Source organism: Podarcis liolepis, assembly GCF_965112155.1.
Source record: "Podarcis liolepis genome assembly, chromosome: 15".
In the NCBI taxonomy this organism is placed as follows: domain Eukaryota; kingdom Metazoa; phylum Chordata; class Lepidosauria; order Squamata; family Lacertidae; genus Podarcis; species Podarcis liolepis.
In genome coordinates, this window is record NC_139566.1 from 1,790,555 (window position 1) to 1,813,116 (window position 22,562).

General features: G+C 46.2%; 2 protein-coding genes across 2 annotated transcripts in view; one reads left to right on the forward strand and one right to left on the reverse strand.

Moving 5' to 3' along the window:
* LOC310694273 (uncharacterized protein) overlaps positions 1-22,562 on the reverse strand; it is an 82,566-nt gene that overhangs the window by 43,439 nt on the left and 16,565 nt on the right. The window lies entirely within an intron of this gene.
* Positions 172-22,267, forward strand: LOC310694245 (SLAM family member 5-like). Its single transcript, XM_083477296.1, has 8 exons — positions 172-688; positions 11,373-11,711; positions 12,991-13,287; positions 16,323-16,439; positions 17,303-17,394; positions 18,984-19,105; positions 19,424-20,949; positions 21,531-22,267. The coding sequence occupies exons 1-6, from the start codon at positions 613-615 to the stop codon at positions 19,098-19,100; spliced, it is 1,038 nt and encodes a 345-aa protein (XP_083333422.1). The 5' UTR covers positions 172-612; the 3' UTR covers positions 19,101-19,105; positions 19,424-20,949; positions 21,531-22,267.

The following is a 22,562-nucleotide window of genomic DNA, read 5'->3' on the forward strand; positions in this document are numbered from 1 at the left end:
TCCAGGCCAAAGGGAGCCCATCTAGTCTGGCATCCTTTTCACACAGTGGCCGACCAGATGCCCCGATGGTTAATCTGTGAGCAGGACCTGATTGCAGCTGGACTCCCCCCGCCTTGTGCATCCCAGCAACTGTTGTCCTTTCCGAGACTCAAGTCTGAGCAGGAATTTGGTCAGGCCCCTGTTCTTACATTGGGGGGAAGAGATCGTTTAATTGCCCTGATGAAGGATTTCCTGATGAGATGCGACATCAGTGCCCGCTCGCACCGAACCCTCCGATTAAATCGTCATCTGGTGATAATCCACGCCGTCCGGGACTGAAACTCTGTTCACGCACAAGAGAGAGAGAGTCTTTCTCTCTCACACACAGAGAGATTTGTTCAGGAACTCAGTTGCTATCGAAGAGCCGCAAACAATAATTATGATCAGTTAAGGGGTGCTAATTAACACTTGTAGCTGAGCGGGGGAGAGAGAAAGCGAGAGAGAGAGAGAGAGAGAGAAGGAGAGAGAGATCTCTAAGGACTCCGTGATGTGCTTCTCCCTGTGGCAGCTCCCCACCTCCCCAGCAGATGCTCTTGAGACAGGCAGGGCAAAGAGGAATCTGGCAGGGAGGAAATGGAGATGAAATGGGCAATGCTCAGAAAGAATGCCCTCGCTTTATTGCTCTTGACACTCACCAGCTTCTTAACAGGTAAGTGAATTAGACCTGCGTGTAAGACACAGAAGATCCCTGGGGGATGGGTGTGTGTGTTGGTGTGTGTGGAGACCTGGTGTTTGGAGGTGAGGTGATTTAACAAAGGTGAGAGTGTATCTATTCCCACACACCCCCAGCAACCCTATAGGCACAGCTCACTTGCCTTCAGTGTGCCCTTGTTTGAGGTAGGCTGGAATAAAAACTTGACCTCATGTGAAACTTTTGCTGCGATTCAATTGATGCCTTTTAGCATACGGGACTATTGATGGTTGCTTAATGCCCTCTGGGGTATCCTCAGTCTCCTTTACTTGGGAGACAGCCCCACTGAAAATGGCAAGGCTTGCTTCTGAGTAAACTCGCATAGGACCAGGTTTGCGAGGAAGACTTCTAGGGTGGCTTAAAAATTGTGGTTCAGGTCTTGTTCGTTTTCTACTGTTTTTGAAGCATGGGCATGAGCACACTTGGGGTGCTGCCTTGAGCATTTGTTTTAGAAAAGAAGCGTGGATTTATTTCAGCTTAAAATATCTTCCGGCAGTAGGCAAGGGGCTTGTGGGCAAATCAATGTCTGCTTTCAGCAGAATTCCCCCACTCCCCTATAATCATGCCACCCATATATTTCCTACTGAGCCTTGCAGGCTGTCTCTCGGTTCCATGGACTTACTGCCTTGCCAGATCCTTATTTATAACAATTCATATGTTTTACATGCATCCCACCCCTCATGGCATAATGCACTTGCATTTATGTTCTCAAATGCAAATTGCTTTGTGGCCTTTTAGGTATCAAGTGACCAATAAGCATAATGAGTGATTAAATCAATAAATAACCTGGTCTGCACTGGGGAGAACCAAAGGGCACAGTTCACCATCCAATTTTTACACACCAGTTGTATTTACACTAGCGTGCAGCTCCAGTTCATTTCAAAGTGACTCGCAACAGGATCACGCCTGACATGATTTTGACTGGACGCAGGTGGTGGCAATGAAAGTTTGCATCTTCTATGCAATGGCATGCAAAAGAACTCTCCCTGATTCTTGACTCTGTGATCCCGATTCTATCCTCCATTTTTTTTCTCCTTGGCAATTTTTTTGCCTGCAGAGGCAACTTGGTAGCAAAGGTGGCTGGATATTATTAGCACACAGCCAGATGTTACAGCTCCAAATAACTTGCACATGAGAGACGCTCCAGGGAGGAAGAGATCGCAGCTCCAGAAACACTTTCTGTAAGGAAGGCAGGACCCGTAATGTGAAGTGTGTGCAAAATTAGCAGTTCCTCAGCCACCTCTCATTTCATCTACTGCGCAGTTCATTCCTATTACTAATTCTTCGTATTCAGCCTGGGGTGTGTATTTTTTTCTTAATTGGTTAGAAGCAGGGATAATTAGATCTGTTAACTCCAGTTCTCTCAGTTTTCCAATCTGAAACTGAGTCCTCCACATTTCTGTAGAAATATGCTTTTTTAAAATAAAAAAATCCTGAAAATTCATGTATTTCGCCATATTTTGTATGCAGTTTTGACTAATGTACAGGTTTTTTTGCAAGCAATTTGCCCAAACATGATAATACATCATGGTTCTGATGTATTTATTTATTATGCACACATTCCCCTAAAAGATTCAGTTTTGTAATTGTTGGTTGAAAAATTGCCTTGTAATAATACAAAACTGCAATTTTGTAATTGTTGATTGAAAAACTGCCTTGAAATATTTGGAGAAGTGAAAATTTCTAACGGTCGATGTGTTCTTACCCTACTAAAGTGCAGCTTATTCTTAGACTTACCAATTTCACAGTTCCTTGCCTGGGAGGCTGTGAGACCTCAAAAGCTTTAACCTGAAGGTGTAATAGCACCTTACCTATGGAAGGGCAGAATAGACATTTTCATAATGAACGATAATAGCAGCTCTAACTAATGCTCCAGGTTGGTGCAAGACGTTTTGCTGCCTGAGGCACAAAACCAAGATGGCGTCTTCCACCTCTTTCAACGTAGAGCAGCTGAATCTGATTAAACACTGACAGTAGGAGAGCATCTTCCAATGTATCCAAGGGCAGGAGATGAGATGAGGGAGGTGCAAAACAGGCCATGAGGTAGACACAACTCTGTCCTTCAATTGAGAAGAAGAGCTGGTGGGTTCAGGTGGAAAAGCCGGCTATCTCAACTCTGGCTATTGGTGGGGCTGAGAATGCCCACCCTGCTTGTTATTTGAACTTTTCGAAGGAATGACGCAGACGTACTGCATCTCAAGACCTCTTCACCCCACAGCTTACAATTATTTCCCCTTGCCACATATCTGAACATCTGCCGGTTGATGACCACCATTCATGCATCTAACCCATGAGAGCACTGATAACAAACTATAGTTGTTAGCCTTTCAGGAAAGGATGAGGGAGAAATCCAGTTTCGTTCGTATTGCAATGCCAACTTCTGCCTAATTCACAATACACAAATCGAAACTCGCCTGCCTCTCAAAATAAGAACAATATTTCAGATTTTGCTGTGCAGTTCTCTAGCCCCAAATAGATGAATGTGTATAAAAGGGTATCTCTTAATGAAAACAATATGGGCGTCTCCCCACTTACACAGGGGTTACGGTCCCGGATACCCCATGTATATGTGAAATGGCGTTTAGTGGGGAACACCTTCTAAAAAAACCAAACTCTGCCAAAAATCCATCAAACCCCACCACAACTGCTTCTTCCAAATCTGCTTTCTCAAACTTCAACTCCCCACAGGCTTCAAAGGTCAGTGCAAAGACTCATGGGATTGCAGTTGCAAAGGTTCCTGGGACTGCTAGCGTTCTCCTCACTCTTGGCAGGTGCCCCCAGTCTGCACTTTCTGGGAACAACTGAAGACATTGTTGGTCCCACAGACTTTTCCAGTTGAATAAATGGGTTTTTGCCATGAGTGTACACTTGTTAGGGTCTTAGTCTTGTTTTAAATGTACAATATTGCTTTTGGTTTTTTTATTATCTGATATGTAAATTGCCTTGAGATGGTGGTTGAGAAGGCAATTGATTGATTAATGGTAATAATAACAACCTTGGCAGATTGTGATTCCTGCTTCTGTTAGGACTGGATATTACTAATCTGTATTATAAAATGTCACAGGATTAAGCAGGTTTAAAGGCTGCAGATGTTTCCAGCAAGGATGCCTGTTGTTCCTCAGATTCTCAGTTTGGCCTACTGAGAGTAGACCTATTGAAATGAATGGACTGAAGCTAGCTATGTCCGTCACATTTCAATGGGTCTCTTCTGAGTAAAATTAATATTTGACACAGCCCTTTGAAATCGGTCCGTCTATCCACTGTGATGCCATAGAGGGAGTGTCAGACTGGGATGGACCTGGGTGTAACCTTGGGGGGGGGGCAGTCATTGGCTCTCAGCCTAACCTACCTCACAGGGTTGTTGTGAGGATTAAATGAGGAGTTGGGAGAACCATGTATCCCCACCTTGAGCTCCTTGAAGAGGGAAAAAAAAGATATATAAATGCAATAAAAGTGTATCTCATACTGCCCTGGGAACATAAATTTGCACTGAGGGTTGTAGGAATGTAAATTGTGCTAGCCACAAATCTGCACACATCTCCTTTGCGCCGCCTGCCATCTTCGCCTCTCAACGTTCCTTTCCTAAGCCCTTTATTTATTTATTTGTAATAATCCACCAGTTGTGTGTCTCTCCCCCCCCCCAAACTCATTCCTCCCTCCAAGCCCCTGCTAACCAGTCATGTCTTTCAGCTTTGAGGACAGGGGATTTGCGGAGATTACAATGTTCTAACCAACTTCAGGATAAAATGGGATAAAGCTGTGATAAATGGTGGACGCAATTTTCTTCATCCCAGTAACCTACCCACCCCCCTCGTTCCTGCCTCTCCCATCTCCACAATCCGTTGCTTCCTTAAGGTGAACCCAGACAACAGTCACAGTGGAAGAAAAAAAAAGGATTTAAGGGCCCTGGGGAGAGGATTGACTCATGATGTTAGGATGGAGCAGACTAAAGAGCACTAGAGAATGGAAGGCAGACTAGAGAACAATGTGGCCAGGCTAGATGGGACTTGGAGTAAGGCCACTTTCTGGGTCTAACAGGGACCTTGGGACAGTCACTGGCTCTCTGCCTAGCCTACCTGACAGAAGTAAATGTAGAGGGGGAGAGAACCACATATGCCACCTTGAACCCCTCTGAGAAAAATGTGGGATGTCAGTGTGATGGAGATATAGACAAACAGAGAGTCAGTCTTGGACCTGGGAGAACAAGGTTCAAATCCCCACTTGGCTATGAAGCTCACTGGGCATGACCCTGACTCAGCCACAACCTGCCTCTCAGCCTCATCACTGTGGGGGCTAAATGAGGAGGGAGGGAAAGAACCATGTAATAGCCACCTTGAGCTCCTAGGAGAGGGAAAAAAGGTGAAATATAAACACGAAGGAATAAATAAAACCTTACTAAAACAACCGGGGTGAGAGAAAACAGATTGTACTGCCTGATATTTGTTTCTGATACTTAATGAAATCAAAGAAGGTCTCTTGGCATTTTCCAAAGGAGCAGCAATCAAAGATTGCAATTATTAATAAATAATAAAGAGAAACCCCCGGCAAATAGGATCACTACAACTGACCCCCTCTCTCCTTTTTTTTCCTTATCCCTCCACTTACTGATTTATTTTTATCTGAGAGAGAGGCGAAGGCTAAACCCAGAACACAGCCCAGCTCACAATAAATTTTGGCAGGCGGAAGCCGTAGGGAGAGAGAGACAGCTCTGATGTGGGTATTTAATCTTCTCTTAATACCAAACCACATCTGTTTTCCTCTTCCTCAAAGGGGAGGCAGCAGCAGGGAGGGGGGGTGGAGAAGGAGGGAGACCTCTAGCTGTGATGCCAGCAGGAGAGACAGGGCCATACTCAGCAGTTTTGTCACACCACGTTACCCAGATGTAGGGGGCAATTTGACAAGTTTTGGGTGTCCTGGCTGGGGGCAGGAGGGGGGTGCCAGATTTCCCAGCATGTTGCAAAATAGCTTAAGAAAGAAAGCGTCACAGGGGGATCTGGGCCTGTGACATGCATGGAGTGGCTCATGGGGGCAAAGGACCAGGGGCACTGCTAGAAGCTTTGATCCAGATTCTGGAGAAGATAGTATGGGATCATCCAAATAGCAAAGTTCAGCAGTGCATGGCTTTCTCTCTCTCTCTCTCTCTCTTCCCTCCCTCCCTCCACCCCCACGTAGGTTTTTCATTGCCCAGGGATGGGGAATCTTGTCGTCCTCCAGATGTTGGGCTCCAAGCCCACGTCAGGCATCCCAGCCAACGGCCAGAGATGAAGGATGGGAGCTGGAGCGCACAAGCATCTGGAGGGCTGCAGATGTTCCCAATCTCTGACCGAGGGCAATCGGGTCCTTGAATCGCCAGTGACCTCTCAAGGCTGTTGGGATTTGTGCCACGCCTCTGCGTTGGAAATAGTCTTATTACGCACTCTCCTGTCCTCTCCCCCTGCCCCAAGAAAATTAAGTTTGCAGCGGAGACAGGCAAATCAGTGTTGGCACAGCCCACATCACTTTCTCATGTGTTCTCCGATAAGTCCATTTTATCCCTTTCCTGAAATAAGTGACAGGGTTGCTTCTGTAAAATCCACACAAAAAAATTGCATTTGAGTTCTATTTAAATCTATTGTTGTGGATTTAACAGCCTGGATGATGCCCTGAGCCCCTTCCAATTCTTGGGGTTCTGTGTCCAGTGAGGGCTGAACTCTAACTGAGAATTCTGTCGCTGAACTAGTCAGACAAATTTCTTTGTAAGGCAATGGCCATAGCTGGGTGCTTAGGTGACCTCACCAGTACAGTGGTACCTCTGGTTGAGAACGGGATCTGTTCCGGAGCCCCATTCGCAACATGAGCAGAACACAACCGTGTCTGCGCATGCGCAGGTCGCAATTCGCCGCTTCTGCACATGCACGTGGCGTCATCTTGTGCGTCTGCGCATGCGTGAGTGGCAAAACCAGGAAGCAACCCTTTCCAGTACTTCCTGGTCGCCGCGGGACGTATCATGAAAGAATGTAACATGAAGCGGACTTAACAAGAGGTATGACTGTATCCCAAAAGAATGAGATAGGTTGCTACAACTAAGAGCTCACTCACGCTTCTGTTCGTCTCATGATTTCTAGGCACAAGTCAGAGAAGTTTTTCTCTTGTCCCTGCCACTTTCCCTGGGAAAAAACTGCTCTTTACTGCTGAATTGGAACAAATGTAAATCTGCAGAGATCCTGACTGATTGATTGTCATGGGACAAAGGAAAGTATGGTTGAGCCCCAAGTGGTGGTGGCCTCCAGGCTGATGGATGGGCCTTTCCTTCACCCCTTCACCTGGCTGCTTGCTAGGAGAACAATAGCCTGAGAGTGGGGTGTGTGGTCTGAGCTAGAAGCAAGCTGGAAGCTGGAGATACAAAGAGATGTTGGCTCTAGTGCTGGGTTTTGGGGCTCACCTGAAAACCTAATGAGGAAGCAAGATCTGTCTTATGCTCAGGTTATATACTGTTACACTACCCTGAACACCCCTGATCTGGTCCGGTCTCAGAAGCTAAGCAGGGATGTCAGGTGCCTGCCTCTCTCTCTGATGAGCGGTGGCAAGAGCCCACAGGGTCCCAGGCACTCACACAGGGTCTGTGCTCCTTTAGAGAATCGAAGGCACGGCGGAAACTGCCGTGGCTTTAAGAAATATGGTTCATTCACCTATTGACACATTCAGTCTGCATGAAGGGAGTCCAAATCTTACAGCATAGTCCTTTCGAGAGGTGCTAGTACTCCACAGCAGCACAGGTAGCCTTCAGCCAGCCTGCCCTAGATGGATCTCAGCTCCTTTTCCAGCTTCTCCCTCCCAGCAACCCTTCCTTGAAAACTCCCATTTCCTGTCCCATCAAACACACACACCCTCACCTTGGCAACCCTTCAAACCCCCATCTTTGTTCACACCTCAGGGTAAGGGGGAAGGAGTTCTCTTGCATTGGCAATGGTCCTCCAAAGGACCCTTAATGGCCCTCTATTGCTCCCTTAATTGCCCTAGCTTGGCCAGGCTACCCAGGAATTCCTCTGCAGCTTATATTTCTCTCTTGCCACCCCAAATAACCACAATCCTTGCATTCATTAATTTCTAGGGTTCAGGGGGATCCCCCCAAATCTACAACAATATATATGTGTTTGAATAGAGCCATTTTGTTGCATTTACCCAGGTTTGGTTCCCTTGGAATGTAGGTCAGCGGAGACTGCGGTCTCTTTAGTGGCAAAATCTTTTAAAACACATTCCCCTTAAAATAATCATTGCCTGTCAAAATGTGTGTTTCTAAATGTGCATCTCCAAAATATGCACTGTTAAATGTACTTTTGATATGTTCCTTGAGCTGAGATCTGCGTTGCAGCATTCAGAGAAGTGTGAAATAGGATGCATAGCTAAGATGCAACCTGCAGATATTCATTCAGAAGGGGCAGATCAGATCATGATGGAGCAGCAGGCACAATGATCTAATTCCTGAAATACCGTACTTCCCCTCTGAAGAAAAGTTGCAATTTTTGGGGTGGGTGGGTGTTAGTTTGGAAGAAAGGGATGCGGGTGGCGCTGTGGGTTACTGGTAAACCACAGAGCCGATCAGAAGGTCAGCGGTTCGAATCCCCGTGACGGGGTGAGCTCCGTTGCTCAGTCCCTGCTCCTGCCAACCTAGCAGTTCGAAAGCACATCAAAGTGCAAGTAGATAAATAGGTACCGCTCCAGTGGGAAGGTAAACGGCGTTTCCGTGCACTGTTCTGGTTCGCCAGAAGTGGCTTAGTCATGCTGGCCACATGACCTGGAAGCTGTACGCCGGCTCCCTCGGCCAATAAAGCGAGATGAGCGCCGCAACCCCAGAGTCATCCGCAACTGGACCTAATGGTCAGGGGTCCCTTTACCTTTACTAGTTTGGAAGAAAGTCAGTTAAGTGGGGACATGATAGAAGATTTATCCACCATAAAGTAGCTTGAGAGGAAATATGTCCCTCTCTCATGATACCAAAACCCAACGGAGCCATCCAGTGAAGCTGAAATATGGGAGTTTCAGGACAGACAGACAAAGGAAATGACCTCTTCACACAATGCATAGTTAAACTATGGAATTCACAGTGTAATGATGGGCATCAACCTGGATGGCTATAAATAGGAACTGGGAGATAAGAAGGCCAGTGGCTACTAGCCACAGTGATCATGTTCTTCCTCCATAGTCAGAAGAAGCAACACTTCTGAATACCAGTTGCTGGAAACCACAGGAGAGGAGAGGGCTCTTGTGTTCAAATCCTGCTTTGGTTAGTTTCCCATTGAGACATCTGGTTGGCCAATGTGAGACCAGGATGCTGGACTAGATGGGCCCCCTTTGGCCTGATCCAGCAGCAGGTTCTTCCTATGTTCCTATGGAGCCTCCAGATCCAGAGGCAGTTTATCTAGATTCCTAGGAGTTTGGGGGGGGAGCATTTGGCCATTGTGGGAGCATGAGGCTGGATTAGATGGGTCCCCTCTGGCCTGTTCCAGCACCCAGGCTCTTTTAATGGAATTTGCAAAGATCAAATCCCTTCTCCAACCTGCACATTTCTTTTCCCTAGACGCTAAGCCCTGCTGAATTCATTGGGACTTATTTCTCAGGAAACCTGCATGGGATCATGGTGAAATACTGTAAAAGGCTGGCTCTGGGATTTCTTAATTGCTCCCCCTGTGACAAGTGGAACGACCCAGAGCTCATATAGATCAGGACCCAAGCAACACCGGTTTACAATGATGGAACCAATAGCTGTATTTCAGTTTGGCAATGTATCCAATTCATATCGATCTCTTCAGTATGCAATAGAGAGCTAAGGGTCCCCCACTGATGTGCCTATATTTTCATTCTGAGGTCTGAATTCTGCCTGTTTTTTCTCTTGCATAGGTGGAATGTCTGGTCAACACAGACTGGCAATCAATGCTAGCCAAAGATGGCTTGACTGGTGTGCAGGTGAATGAGCCCTTAACAGCACAGTCAACATTCTTAGGTTCAATAATTATTGCCTGAATAGATGAAGGAGTAGAATGGGGGGGGGTAGTCTTATGAGTAGATCCAGGTCTTCTTCAGAATTTGCCAGTGGGTCATCCCATTTCCTGTCCATCTAGGACCTTGTCTGGATATTTTTGACACAGCGCCACCTAGGGGAGTGCCCTCCTCTTCACAGCCACATGCCCATGTGTACCTAAAACCTTGCCCAGATTCTTGAAACAGTGACACCCTGTGGCCTAACTTCATCTTCACATCCACTGTGCCCATGTGAGTTTTAACTTATTCCCAGAACAAGACAAGATTGGTTAAGAATCTGATCCTCCGGCAGATAAATAGACTTTAAATAACACTTCCCCTGAAGTGTGCAAAAAGCTATATGTGAACACATGTTCAACGAAGTCTCCAGATGGTGGGCTTTATGACCTAATGCTTAAAAGGAAAATATCAGCTTGCCCACAGGCTTTAGGTGGCTTTTGCAATGGATGATATTTCCTTCCTATATACATAAAAATGTAAGGCTGTCGTCATGCTGAAGTTCATGTGGCTGCTGATAGGGGGCCACACCAACTCCAGCTTGATGGCAGAGCAGCAGGCAGGTGAGCAAGCAAGCAGTGTAGCCATGTGAGCTGTTTAACAGAAAGAGGGTCTTCAAAGAGGGGTTTGTCTAACTGCTCCCTGAAGCACCTCCCCCCCTAGCATTAAATATGGCTGCCATGAGGTTTAATGAAGGGGGAAGGCAATTCAGAAGGCAGTATGTCAAACCACTCTCTGAAGTTGCTCTCCTCCTCCTTTAAAAAGGGTTGGTGTTTGGGGTGAGATGGGAGGAGAGGGTGGTGGGGTAAGTTCTGAGTTTGGGGTGAGCTGTGAGGGGATAATTGAGGGGGCAGGTGGGGTATAAAGGGAGGGGGAATTGATCAGATGTAAAGGGAGTAGGAGTTGACTACGTAGGTGTCATGGAAGGGTTGGCAAATGGAGTAAGCAGAGTGGCAGCCCCTACTACTACTACTACTATAAACATAAAACACAGATATTAATAACACACATATCCAACTTAACAGATTGTTCAGTGGGAAATTCTTCTATTGAGTAAAAAAAGTGGTTGGGTCCACCCTGCTAGCTCTGCGGAGTCAGCTAGCTGGATTGTTGCCTAAAATATCATGTTTGTGAGTATTATCACAACATTGGAAACTCCGTTTTCAATCAAGTTGGTGACCTACCTCTTGAGGGAGCAAAACCTGTACAGTGGTACCTCGGGTTAAGAACTTAATTTGTTCCAGAGGTCCGTTCTTAACCTGAAACGGTTCTTAACCTGAGGCATGCTTTTGCTAATGGGGAGTCCTGCTGCCACTGCGCCGCTGGGGCACAATTTCCATTCTTATCCTGGGGCAATGTTCTTAACCTGGAGCAACCACTTCCTAGTTAGCAGAGTTTGTAACCCGAAGCATCTGTAACCTGAAGCTTCTGTAACCCGAGGTACCACTGGAGTTTAACAATGTGCTGCCTGAAAAAGTACTTTCTTTTAGACTGTGCTATGTCTTCTAACACTCTAAGCCTAGGACTAGGAAGAAAAATAATTCTGCCCCACAAATCCCTATGGCTTGTGCACAAATCTCTTTTCTCTGATTATTACTGTTCCATTCCCTTTCTGTATCATCCTCAGATCTCATCTCTGGCCAGTCACACACCCCTCCTCGCCAGGTGAACGGGGTCCTGGGAGGTTCGGTGGCCCTCTCTGTGAACATTGGTCCACAGGCCAAACTGAAGGAGATCGAGTGGAGCTATCGGGCTGGATCTGGCCCAGCGCTGCTGGTGGCTTTGTTTCGGGATGGGAAATTCGAACGGCCTGATCCTGGTGACCGGTTTAAGCAGAGGATAGAAATGTACAATGAGACGCTCAGAATCAAGGCATTGGAGCTGAATGACAGCGGTGTCTTTGGGGCACGAGTGAAGTTATTCCCAGCTATCGTTGAGGATCAGATCTTCCGCCTCATGGTCTATGGTGGGTCATTAGGCTGTATCCAACTAAGTTATACTCCATGTTGACTCATGGAAATTAATGAACCTGAGTTAGTCATGTCCACTCATGCATATTAAAAATAAAATAATCAGCAGAATTTCAATTTTTAGCCCAATTGTCATCTCTCTCCCTGTTTTACCAGAAACAGTATACTTTTGTTTATTCAGTTGACAGTACATAAACATCAGGTACAGGATAGGGTTATCAAGGTAAGGGATCTGTTCACATTAATGCAGAATTTCAGAAAGAAATGAGTGCCAAAACACAGCCATCCTTCAAAATCTGCCCTTCTCTGAATTTTGCAATGCAGGTCTTTAACCAAGTATTGCAGACAAAAATGCCTAGGCATTGGTTACAGTAACATACAAAATGCATTTTAGGGGGAATTGCATGTAAAAAAAATGTGTATATTAGGAGAAATTCACACTAAAATGCTGTTACGATTTTTAAAACTGATGTGTAGAACTGAAATTAAGATTGGGAAAGGGAGAATTTGACAGTTTCCCCCCTCAATATTCAAGGCAACCACAGTAGAAGAGTATGTACATGTATATATATTTATGCACCCACACATTATGTATTTTTAAGTAAAGCAGGGTTGATGAGCAATCAAATGTAGTTTTAAAAAAATCAGACACTTTCGACTCTGCATTCATATTTCCTTTAACAGTTGTGGCCTAGTTTTGATGGCTATGGAAAGGATCTTGGCTGTATTTTCAGTAAGCTTTGGATTACTGAAATTCAGTAATCTTAGGATCTGCCATTAAAACAGAATCATAAAATTCATCTGAGTTTCCACAAGTGTGTGGGAAACACTGTGGAGACAAATTGGGATCTTATATCCCTATGAAAATTAACATCCATGCACAAAATTTAAAAGGCAAATGTGTTAATCTCATCTGGTCTTTTAGCAGAACCAACATTATCCGCAGCTCATTACTAAGAAATATTTAGGTGTTGGGAGGAAATGGGAGAGCTAATTCCCCTCCTCCATTGTACTTTGGATACTGGATTTATTAAAGCATTGCAAACTCGTGACTGGGATTTCTGAAATGCAGGAGTCTGCAGTTTTACTGTGCTTAGAAGCAGAGTGTAGCAGTGTGAGAAGTCAGTTTCAAGCAGAAATGTAATGTCCTGTTTGGACGGCAAGAGGGAGCCCCTGGCTCCCAATTCCTGTGACTTTGTGACATCTGTTCAAATTTCATGTTGGCTGACATCCACCACATATCATTTTTCATTTTTCCTCAACATTGGCATCCAGAACCCGTCTCTACTCCGCGGATACAGAGTCAGCTGGTCTCCAGCACGTCCAAGTGGTGCAATGTGACGCTCCAGTGTCTCTCTCCAGGAAAGGAGCAGGTCAACGTCACTTGGAGGAAAGGAAACCCGATCCGGGATCTGGGGAGCTCCGACAGATACCAGGTCTCCCCCGATGGCAAGACTCTCCGCCTCTCGCTGCTGCCTGCTTCCCTGAACACCACCTATTCCTGCACGGCCAGCAACCCCATCGAGCACAAGATCGTGTCCTTTGACTTGCAAAGGATCTGCCAGAGTGGAGGTACAGAAAATGAATTTTTCCCACACTGAACACTTTTCAAAATACTTCTCTTGCTTTTCCAGCTTTATCATCCACACAAAGCAAGTTATAAGTTCCTCTCCCCAGGGGGGCTCTGGCCTGGCACCATCATTGCATGTCTTTAAGTGCCAGGCAAAAAAATTCCTTTTCCACCAGGCCTTTGGCTTGTAATTATCTATATGGCAAGGTTTCTTAATCTAGATCTCCTTCTACCAGTCCACAATAGAAAGTGTCCTTTCATAGTGCATCACGGTGTGGTACGCTGGTTTGACATCAACTGATAGGAAGTGCCTACAGAGGGTGGTGAATACAGCACAAGGTATTATGGGTTGTCCCGTGAATCTGCCGGATGAAATAGCGGAATAACGTTGCCTCAGGAGAGTGAGGGAAATTCTCAGGGATGATTATTCACACCCTGGCCGGCACTTTCTTGATCTCCTGCTATTGGGCAGAAGATATAGAATAATGATTAGTCGCACCAACAGGGTAAAGAACAGCTTCTATTAAGACTAAGAGAGCTGAGTGGGGGGGTGCTCGTGTAATCTCACTGTATACAAGTTCTGCAAGTGACAATGAAGTATTTCAATTTCAATTTCCCAAACTTTTCGGACTAGAATTCCCATTATCCCTGACCAGTGGTCCTGCTGGGAATGATGGGAGTTGTACTCCAAAAAGAGCCAGATACCCTGATCTGTGGCCTTGTTGTGTAGTTTGGATGTTTTAATGCCACACACACACACACACACACACACACACACACAGAGTAGTATTTTGGTTTTCGAATGTCTTGATGTTGATCGTGTTTTCCCTGGGGCTACTGCTGGAGGGGGCTTGTCACAACTTCACCAAATTATACTTGGGAAATCGTTGTTCATACTTTCCTTAATACTTGTATGTCAATTTTGCCAGTTCTGCATAGTCCATCAATTTTTCTTGCCATGATTCTTTAGTTGGGGTTTCTTCAGTCTTCCATCCTTGTGCTATTAAAACTCTCGTGGCCGTTGTTGCATACGTGAGGCCCAAAGCTTATGCCCAATTCCCTTACACGATCACAGTCTTGTTCACTTTGTTGAAAAATAAATAAATAGAAAGAGGTTAGGAGATGGGCGAAAATCACATCAGAAGGAGCTATGAAACGTTTAACAGCACTGCATGTCAATGATCAAATATAGGAGGCCCACAATTTATGAGGAGATTATGTTTAGAAGGGAGTCAATGAAGCACCCCACAATTGCCTAGCCTTGATTCCCATAGGTTCAGGTCGGGCGTCACAAGCAAGAGACTTCAGCCAGGAGATAGAAGCAAAACAGCAGCCACTCAGCCTGACCTTTATTGTTGCAACAAGACTTCCCACCACCACAAAGACGAAGCAGCTATAAGCCCCGATCAATGGTTACATCAGGTTTTTTTAAGGTTCCCCAAGTTTCCCAGAAGATATTTCCAGAAGCATCATCAAGACATCATAGATATGTCACAGGAAAAGGTGTGGTCTCAGGTAGAACCTGAGATCCAGGCATGCCCCTGTCACTCAAATACAGTGCAAAGGAAAGTGTTTACATTTCCCTGGTCCCTGAGTCAAATCAAATACACTCCTTTGTCTTGTCCGGGCTTCATCCCACCATTGTGATTGAGATGGTTATCTGTCTGACACTCTTGGGGCAGGATATCACCATCGTGACTCATTTGGAAGGCCCTGCAGGAGTGACTGTACATCTGTGGATTATGGTGGGCTCTCTCACCCTTCCCCCTTATACCTCTCTTCCCTGGGTCCTAAATGCCATTGGAACTGAGAAGATTGATATGAATTTCCAAAGTTTTCCCATTGAGCCCGTACGTAGCTACATTTCTCAGTGAATTGCTACATTTGGTATTGGCACTTTCCCTGTTTTCCTTTGTTGGAGACCTGGGGGTCAGCCAGCTCCATCTGCAAACTGAGCTGAGCCTCCCTTGCAGATGCAATGCCTTTGATTTTCTTGACATTCGGGGCTGCTGACAGAGCTCTGGAGTTTCTGATTAGACAGGCACTTTTGTGAATAGAGTTTTGAACCTAAATGAATGAGGTTCTGGTAATGTGCAGCACATACCCCCTGTCCTTCCCTCACGGTGAGGCAAGGCTCATGGGGTGTATGTGTGTGTGTGTCAGCCTCTCGCATCCAATTTCCCTGTAACGATGTTCCAGGTGTCTGTGTACCGAGGCAAAATCATGCAAAGCCGGGAAGACAGATTTCCTGGCTTCCCTGACACTTAGACTTGTAAGACATGACTAAGCCATTTCTCACCTTCTCACCCCTTGCCTTTTCCTGTAAGACCTATTGCAGTCGTTAAGAGTCGTCAACAGGCTCATCTCAGCTATCTGCCAATCTCCCATTCCCACCACCCTTCTGAGTAATACCCCTCCCCACCTTCTCACTATATAGAAGGGTCTGGCAACTTCTGTTTCAGTGTATCTGAAGAAGTGTGCATGCACACGAAAGTTCATACCAAGAACTAACTTAGTTGGTCTTTAAGGTGCTACTGGAAGGAATTTTTTTATTTTGACTATGGCAGACCAACACGGCTACCTATCTGTAACTTAGACTTCTCCCTTTCTATTTTCTTACTCACCACTGGAGTTCCTAATCCCAGCTTGTTCCCTTACCCCTCTCTGTAATTTCATCTCTCCTTGCAATAACTCTTTCTCTCCTAGTTTCTCTGTAGCTTGTGCGTGGTCTATAAAACTATCAGATATCCCTCTCTCAATCTGTTTTTCTCTCTCTCTGTCTTTCCCTTTCTGTTTCTCCGAAACCTCTGCCTGACATTCGAGAGTCCTGCTATTTTTGTGTACTTGTTGTGAGCACCCGGCTAATGCTCAACAGCTGCTGCTGTATTGCTGTTTTGATCTACACACTTGTTTCTTCCTGTGAGCTAACAGGGATGCCACAAAAAGCAGCAGCAGGGGTTTGTCTGCTGGAATTGTGTGTGTATAGTCGATCTTGCAAGCTGGCTCTGACCCTCTGCACCCTTCTCAATCCCAACAGCCGAGGCCTCTTTCTCCAAGTCAGGCTACGTCGTCCTGACCTTCGTCCTGCTAGTGCTGAGTCTTGGGGCTGCCTTCTGGTGCTGGAGGATCAATAATGAAAAATCGGCAGAAGCTGGTGAGCCAAACATTTGTTTGGAATATTCCAGTCCTTCCCCTACCACCCTAATTATGTCACATTTGAAGAAACTCACGAGTCACAGAACATTTCGACCCCTGTTGGTCGTCGGAACAACTTGGAGTAAAGTAATTTTACCCGAGTTTGCTTATTTTCTCTTCCCTCCCAATCTCCTTTCCTTTTGAGCCATGACTGCTTTAGACTGTAAGTCTCAAGAACAGGGACTGCCATGTTTCTGTGGAACTGGAAGCTGCTCTTCGGAGGCTTTTTGACTGAAGAGTTGGATAAAACTTAACTGAATAAATAAATTAAAAGGAGTACAAGCTAAAAGCAAGGGCCATCATCTTTTCTGAAAAACTTTGTGCCTTTAGGAACTCCTTGGAGCAGAAAGATTTTGCCTGTGGAAACTTTCCTCAGAAGTGTCTCTCCGCACTGACAAAAACTTCCCCATGCTTAATAACTGCAAACTGGGCTGTTGTTAATGTCACAGGAGCAACCAGATTAGACAATATTTATGTTAAACTGGAAGGGTGAGGAGCCTGAGACCTGGGGAGGAGGTAGGTGTGGCCCTCCAGGCCTTTGTCTAACCTCAGAACTGCTCCCAGGTCAAATACAGAAAGATAAAGCCTCTTTCTTGCCTAGGTAGAGGATAGAGACTGAGTTATGAGTCTGCCCAGAAAGTAGCCTAAGGCAGCGTTTACATTTGTTCCTCCACCCACTTTCCCTCTGGCCCCACCCACCACTGGCATGTGGCCCTCAGAAGGTTGCTCAGATGGGATTGTGGCCCTCAGGCTGAAACAGTTCCTAAAGCAATGTAGAATCTCTCTCTCACAGATCTCTCTCGATCTCTTTCTTCTTCCAAGTTACCATTCCAACTGTGCAAGTGGAGGAGAGCCCATCTGACCCCCAGTATGCAGAGATCCTTCGGAGGAGCCCCCCAGAAGGTAACAATAAGGTGAGACTGTCCTGAGGCCCCCCACTGGGCCTCTCCTCTGCTGGGTGGAAGCTCAGGTCAGCCTAGTGCTGTTTTGCAGAAAGAATGGGGGTCTGCTGAACTTCAGAATATACCACTGCAGGACCTCACAGGTCCTTCTTTAGCTACTGGCCTATGAAGATGTAAAGGGGGGAGGTTCGCCATTCGCAATAAATCCCTCGGCTTGATGGTAGTGGTATTTACAGTCTTTATTGTACAAGTATTTACAAAGGGACGCGGGTGGCGCTGTGGGTTAAACTACAGAGCCTAGGACTTGCCAATCAGAAGGTCGGCGGTTTGAATCCCTGCGACGGGGTGAGCTCCCGTTGCTCAGTCCCTGCTCCTGCCAACCTAGAAGTTCGAAAGCACGTCAAAGTGCAAGTAGATCAATAGGTACTGCTCCGGTGGGAAGGTAGACGGCGTTTCCATGCGCTGCTCTGGTTTGCCAGAAGTGGCTTAGTCATGCTGGCCACATGACCCGGAAGCTGTACGCCGGCTCCCTCGGCCAGTAAAGCGAGATGAATGCCACAACCCCAGAGTTGGCCACAACTGGACCTAATGGTCAGGGGTCCCTTTACCTTTACCTTATTTACAAAGTACAGAGTATCTCTTACAGAGTACAGAGATCCTGGGAGTGGGGGCTTTCACCTCTGCCTCCAGCAAAGCAGTCTTGGTAATCTCATATGTTTGCGTTGTTCCCTACTCTTTAACCTCCTCCTGTCCTGAGCAGCTAAAAGTGGTGTGCCCTCTCCCTCTGTGCCAGAGCTGGAGTGGTGCTGGGGCTCCCCAACATCAGGGAGTCCTGCCTCCACCTCCCCTTGCTCTCCCACACCTTCCAGTGCTTCCTCTTCTGCCAGCCCCTCTCGCTCCTCCTCATCCAACTCAGGAGCTGGCTCAGCTGGCTCCGTGACAGAAGAGGACATTTGAGCCCAGCTGCTAGACATCTCTCCACAGCTACACAAATTGAGCTCAGATTAAGGAAAGGGCCATAGCTCAGTGGTAGAGCTTCTGTCCTGCAAGCAGAAGGTCTCCGGTTCAGTTCCCATCATCTCCAGATAGCGTTGGGAGAGACTATTGGTGTTTCGCAACTTTCTGACTTGTTGCAGGACCTTAGCCAGACCTAGCAGAGTAAACGGAGAGTCCATGGAAGCAAATGGCAGCTGGCTGCAGACAGGATGGACGAAGCAGGAACCAGTAACTTGTAGTTTATTATATACAGTGGACTATTTACAGGAACAGAACAGAACACGGATCTTTAACTAGCTCTCTCTTACACGACTCACAACTCTCAACCTCCAACTCCTGCACTCACCACTCTAACTAACACATTCCAGTTAGTAGGCCATAAATCATTATTCCCATGAGAGCTTGACCAATCATGGAGCTGTCTCTATGTCTCTGTATCACCAGGCAGATTACACTCCTTTACATTGCCTTGGCTGTCGGCCAAACCCTAATTGACTCTGTGTGATGGACCAATGGTCTGATTCAGTATGTGACAGCTTCCTATGTTCCCAAGTGTTGGAGGGCATCATAATTTTAAAACAAACTTCTTCCTTATTTGCATTTAGTCCCTAGGTCTCCGGGAAAATAATGCGGACAGAAGCCCACAGAAAGAACGGCTTGTCACGACTATTTACGACCAGATCCGAAGGACCCCAGACAATTCTTCTGAAGAAGTCACATAGGCCTGGTAAGGTCCATAAAATCAAACGGTGGTGTTTTTTTGCACAAATATATGCACACAAATATGTTTGTGTGTGATTCTAGTCATGCACCAGCCTCTCCTTCAAGATCTTCAACAAGGGAGAGCTCCAGCAGCTCTAGATAGTTGCTCCCATTGTCAAACTGGTCCTACCATCAATATGGTTCTCCTCATGTCCAACTGAGATCTACTCTCAATCTAGGGTAGATCCTTCAATCTAGTAGAGGGGAAGAAGTCTGTCCTCTCTTCTGTGGGAGAGCCCCAATATGCCATCTGATTTATAAATATAATTCTGTTTCTCAACAGGATCCAGCAAGAGGGATTTTGTCAAGAAACATCACCTTTGCAGGGGCCAAAAACCAAATGATGTGCCAAACCCTCTGAGCACCACTTGGGACTTGCCAAGGCTACGTTTTGTTTTTGTTTTTTGGCACAGAAGAGAAGAGAATATTTCACAGGCAAAATTCCCTTTCTTTCCTTTTATTGTGAAACCTTATTTTCTGCTACAAGCCCTCACTCCAAATTTACTAGAAGTCCTCGCTCTGAAATGACTGGAAGCCCTCACTCCAAAGTTGCTTGAGGATATCTTGCTGAAGCTGAACCCTGGAAGGGAGAATGATCCAAGGCTTTCTAAACTATGGAGCAAACTATTCTCCAAAAGATCAGTCCATACAATGGAGTTTTCCACCTGCCTCAAAAGAAAGCAAAGAGGGGGTGGAGTCTTGAGATATCCACCCAAAAATTGGGCAGATTGACAGAGATTGAAAGATTGCCCACCACTCTTCTCCTGAAATGGAAGCCATTGTGGGCAGCAGCAACATGAAACCAGAACCATTCTAGCATGCAATTACATGGCTAAAAGGAAGCCTCTGCTTTTGGAATGGACAAGATGTCAATAAATAAATATTCAGACTTACGTCCCATAAATGTTTTAGTAAGCCCATTCATGGCTGTTTTTAAGAAAGAGAGAGACTGTCTATGAATGGATGCGACCTCATGCTCAGGATAGCATCTGACATCCAACTGCTAGACCTGAATCTCTTCTTAGGTGTCACAATAGACTTCCCTTTGGGCTGCTCTGCGTAAGAGGGCAGTGGACTCTTGACTGTGCTAGCAATCCTGACCTTGTGCTCACGATGTATCAAAGTAAATATGAAAGCAAAACTAGCACTCCTATGTTCCAGTTTTAAACAAAACTAAGAGGAAGGTGATGCTGTCGCTGATTGATCGTCCTGAATGATGCAATTCATGAACTGGAACTGGAATGAAGATGGGTTTCTGCTTATGGGAAAGGGATGGATGCAACAGGGTTTGTTTCCACATAAATATGGTGGAGGAATGGGTCCTAGCTCAGGGACAGAATACCTGCTTTGCATGTAGAATGCCCCAGGTTAAACCCACAATAGCATCTCCAAGTAGACCTGGGAACATCCCCTCCCTGAAACCCAGGAGAGCTGCTTCCAGCCAGTGTAGACAGTCCTCAGCTAGAAGGACCGGTGGTCTGGCTCAGCAGTATGCAGCACTTGGGCAAAGCGACGTCTCAGTGGTAGAACACCTGCTTCACGTGTAGAAGGTCCCAGCTTCAACACCTGAATGCAGCTCCAGGTATGGCTGGGGGAAAAGGCAGCGACCCATGTTCCTAAACCAAGGCTCCATTTCTCCCCAACCTATTGTCTGCACATTGGCCTTCAGCTTTTCAGATCTCTCATATCAAGAGCCTTTCTTGGACCTGTCTGCAGCTGAACTCTAGAATGCTCAAAGCCCCTCTTTTTTAAGTTCCAGATTCCACCCTCTGCTGTTTGAAATACTTCGGAGGGGGGGGGGATTAATGTGTCCTGCAACAATACATAGCTGTCAACTTACAGATTTGAAAATAAGGGACCAGCAGCCAAAATAAGGGACTGCAGCCTCACCTGTTCCAGGCACTCCAGTCTTCCTGTCCTCCTGCAGTCTGGTCAAACTCATGCTGGGTAGCTTCAAGAACACTGTCCAACCAACTTTGTAACCAGAGGTTCAACTGAATAGAATCTGAATCACATGCACCACAAGGCCTATGCAGCCTCAACTTAAGATGGCTCCCCGGCCTGGCTTTGCACTGCAAAGTTTGCAGCAGCATGTGCAACAAAATGGCGCCCAGCATTCAAAAACCCCCTCAGCTTGCATTAACTAGCCACACACAAGGCATACAAGCTCCACCCCCCCCAGTTGTTCTTAGACTTCTTATTGGGTGAGCAACACAGTTGGAGCCTTACTCCTCCCTGGCCGGCAGGGAGGGAGGGAGAGGAGCTGCTTCCTTTGAAATTTAAGGAACATAATTTAAGGGACATTTAAGGGACATCCATCAATAAGGGACAGCAGCGGGACATGGCGCTGGAATAAGGGACTGTCCCTTCAAATAAGGGACACTTGACAGCTATGCAACAATATGTTGCAGTTCTAGATTTCAATCAAAATATTACACTTACACACACACACACACACACACACACACACACACACACACTTCCTCACCCTGTTCTCCATTTTCCTTTTGGCATGTTCACTCTATAATCCTCATTTGGTTGATTCTCTTTTTGGGGGGAGAAGGTGTCCCATTAAGTCTTTTCCTTTCAGATTTTTGTACACCTGCAAACTTTGGGGTTCTCCCAGGCCTGGAAATGCCTCCCTCCTCATGTAGCTCACAGAGATCCTCTTTTGGCCACCGTCCAGTCAACACTTGGCCCCTGTGCTTGCTATTACAAGGGTGGAAGCTGTTCAGAAACCTGTGCTGGAAACCTCTGGCTTTGATGTCAGACACCACACTCACACTGCAATGGTGGGAGTGATTTTCAATGAGTTCTGGGTATAGATTTAAGTCTGTGGCTGCCCCTTACCAAGATTTTCTCAGAGCCGAAGTGTAGAAAGCCAAGTATCTGGACCTCCCAGCCCAGCTCAAGGTGCTGTAGGACCACAGAAACCAACCGTGCATTAATTAGCTGGTCATTCTATAATATCTGGTCCCTGCTCTAGATCTCACGAGACTTTACAGTGTGTATGTTGGGCACCATGCTATGTACTGTGCTATTTGTCTCAATAACATTTGGTAAAATAACCCTCTGAAGAATGTTATCATTGCTTGATGGTAAAGGTGTACAAAGATTGTGGTTAATATCCATGAGGTTTTGTATATTTTTATTTCGGTCTGCCCAAAGTCGTCACGCACACAGGCCATGCAATTCCTTGGGTCAAATTAAAGAGGCAGCAGGTTGTTGTTTCAGCACTGGGGATGGGAAAAGCACAAGCTGCATGAGAAAAACAGCCCTACCCAGAACTAGAAATTAGCCCATGGCAGTCCACCCTCTCAGACCAAGTGGGCTTCAAGAGAACTTCAACACAGAACCTGTGGGCCACACACCAGTGAAGGTGGTGAACGTCCTGTTTGAGTGCTGGACGTGGTTGTAAGATG

What these genes read in the sequence shown, in the direction of transcription:
- LOC310694245 (XM_083477296.1), top strand. Translation starts at nt 613, where the DNA reads ATGGAGATGAAATGGGCAATGCTCAGAAAGAATGCCCTCGCTTTATTG. An exon ending in AAGGATCTGCCAGAGTGGAG is followed by an intron (nt 13,288 to 16,322) that starts GTACAGAAAATG and finishes CAATCCCAACAG; the next exon opens with CCGAGGCCTCTTTCTCCAAG. An exon ending in TGAAAAATCGGCAGAAGCTG is followed by an intron (nt 16,440 to 17,302) that starts GTGAGCCAAACA and finishes TCTTCTTCCAAG; the next exon opens with TTACCATTCCAACTGTGCAA.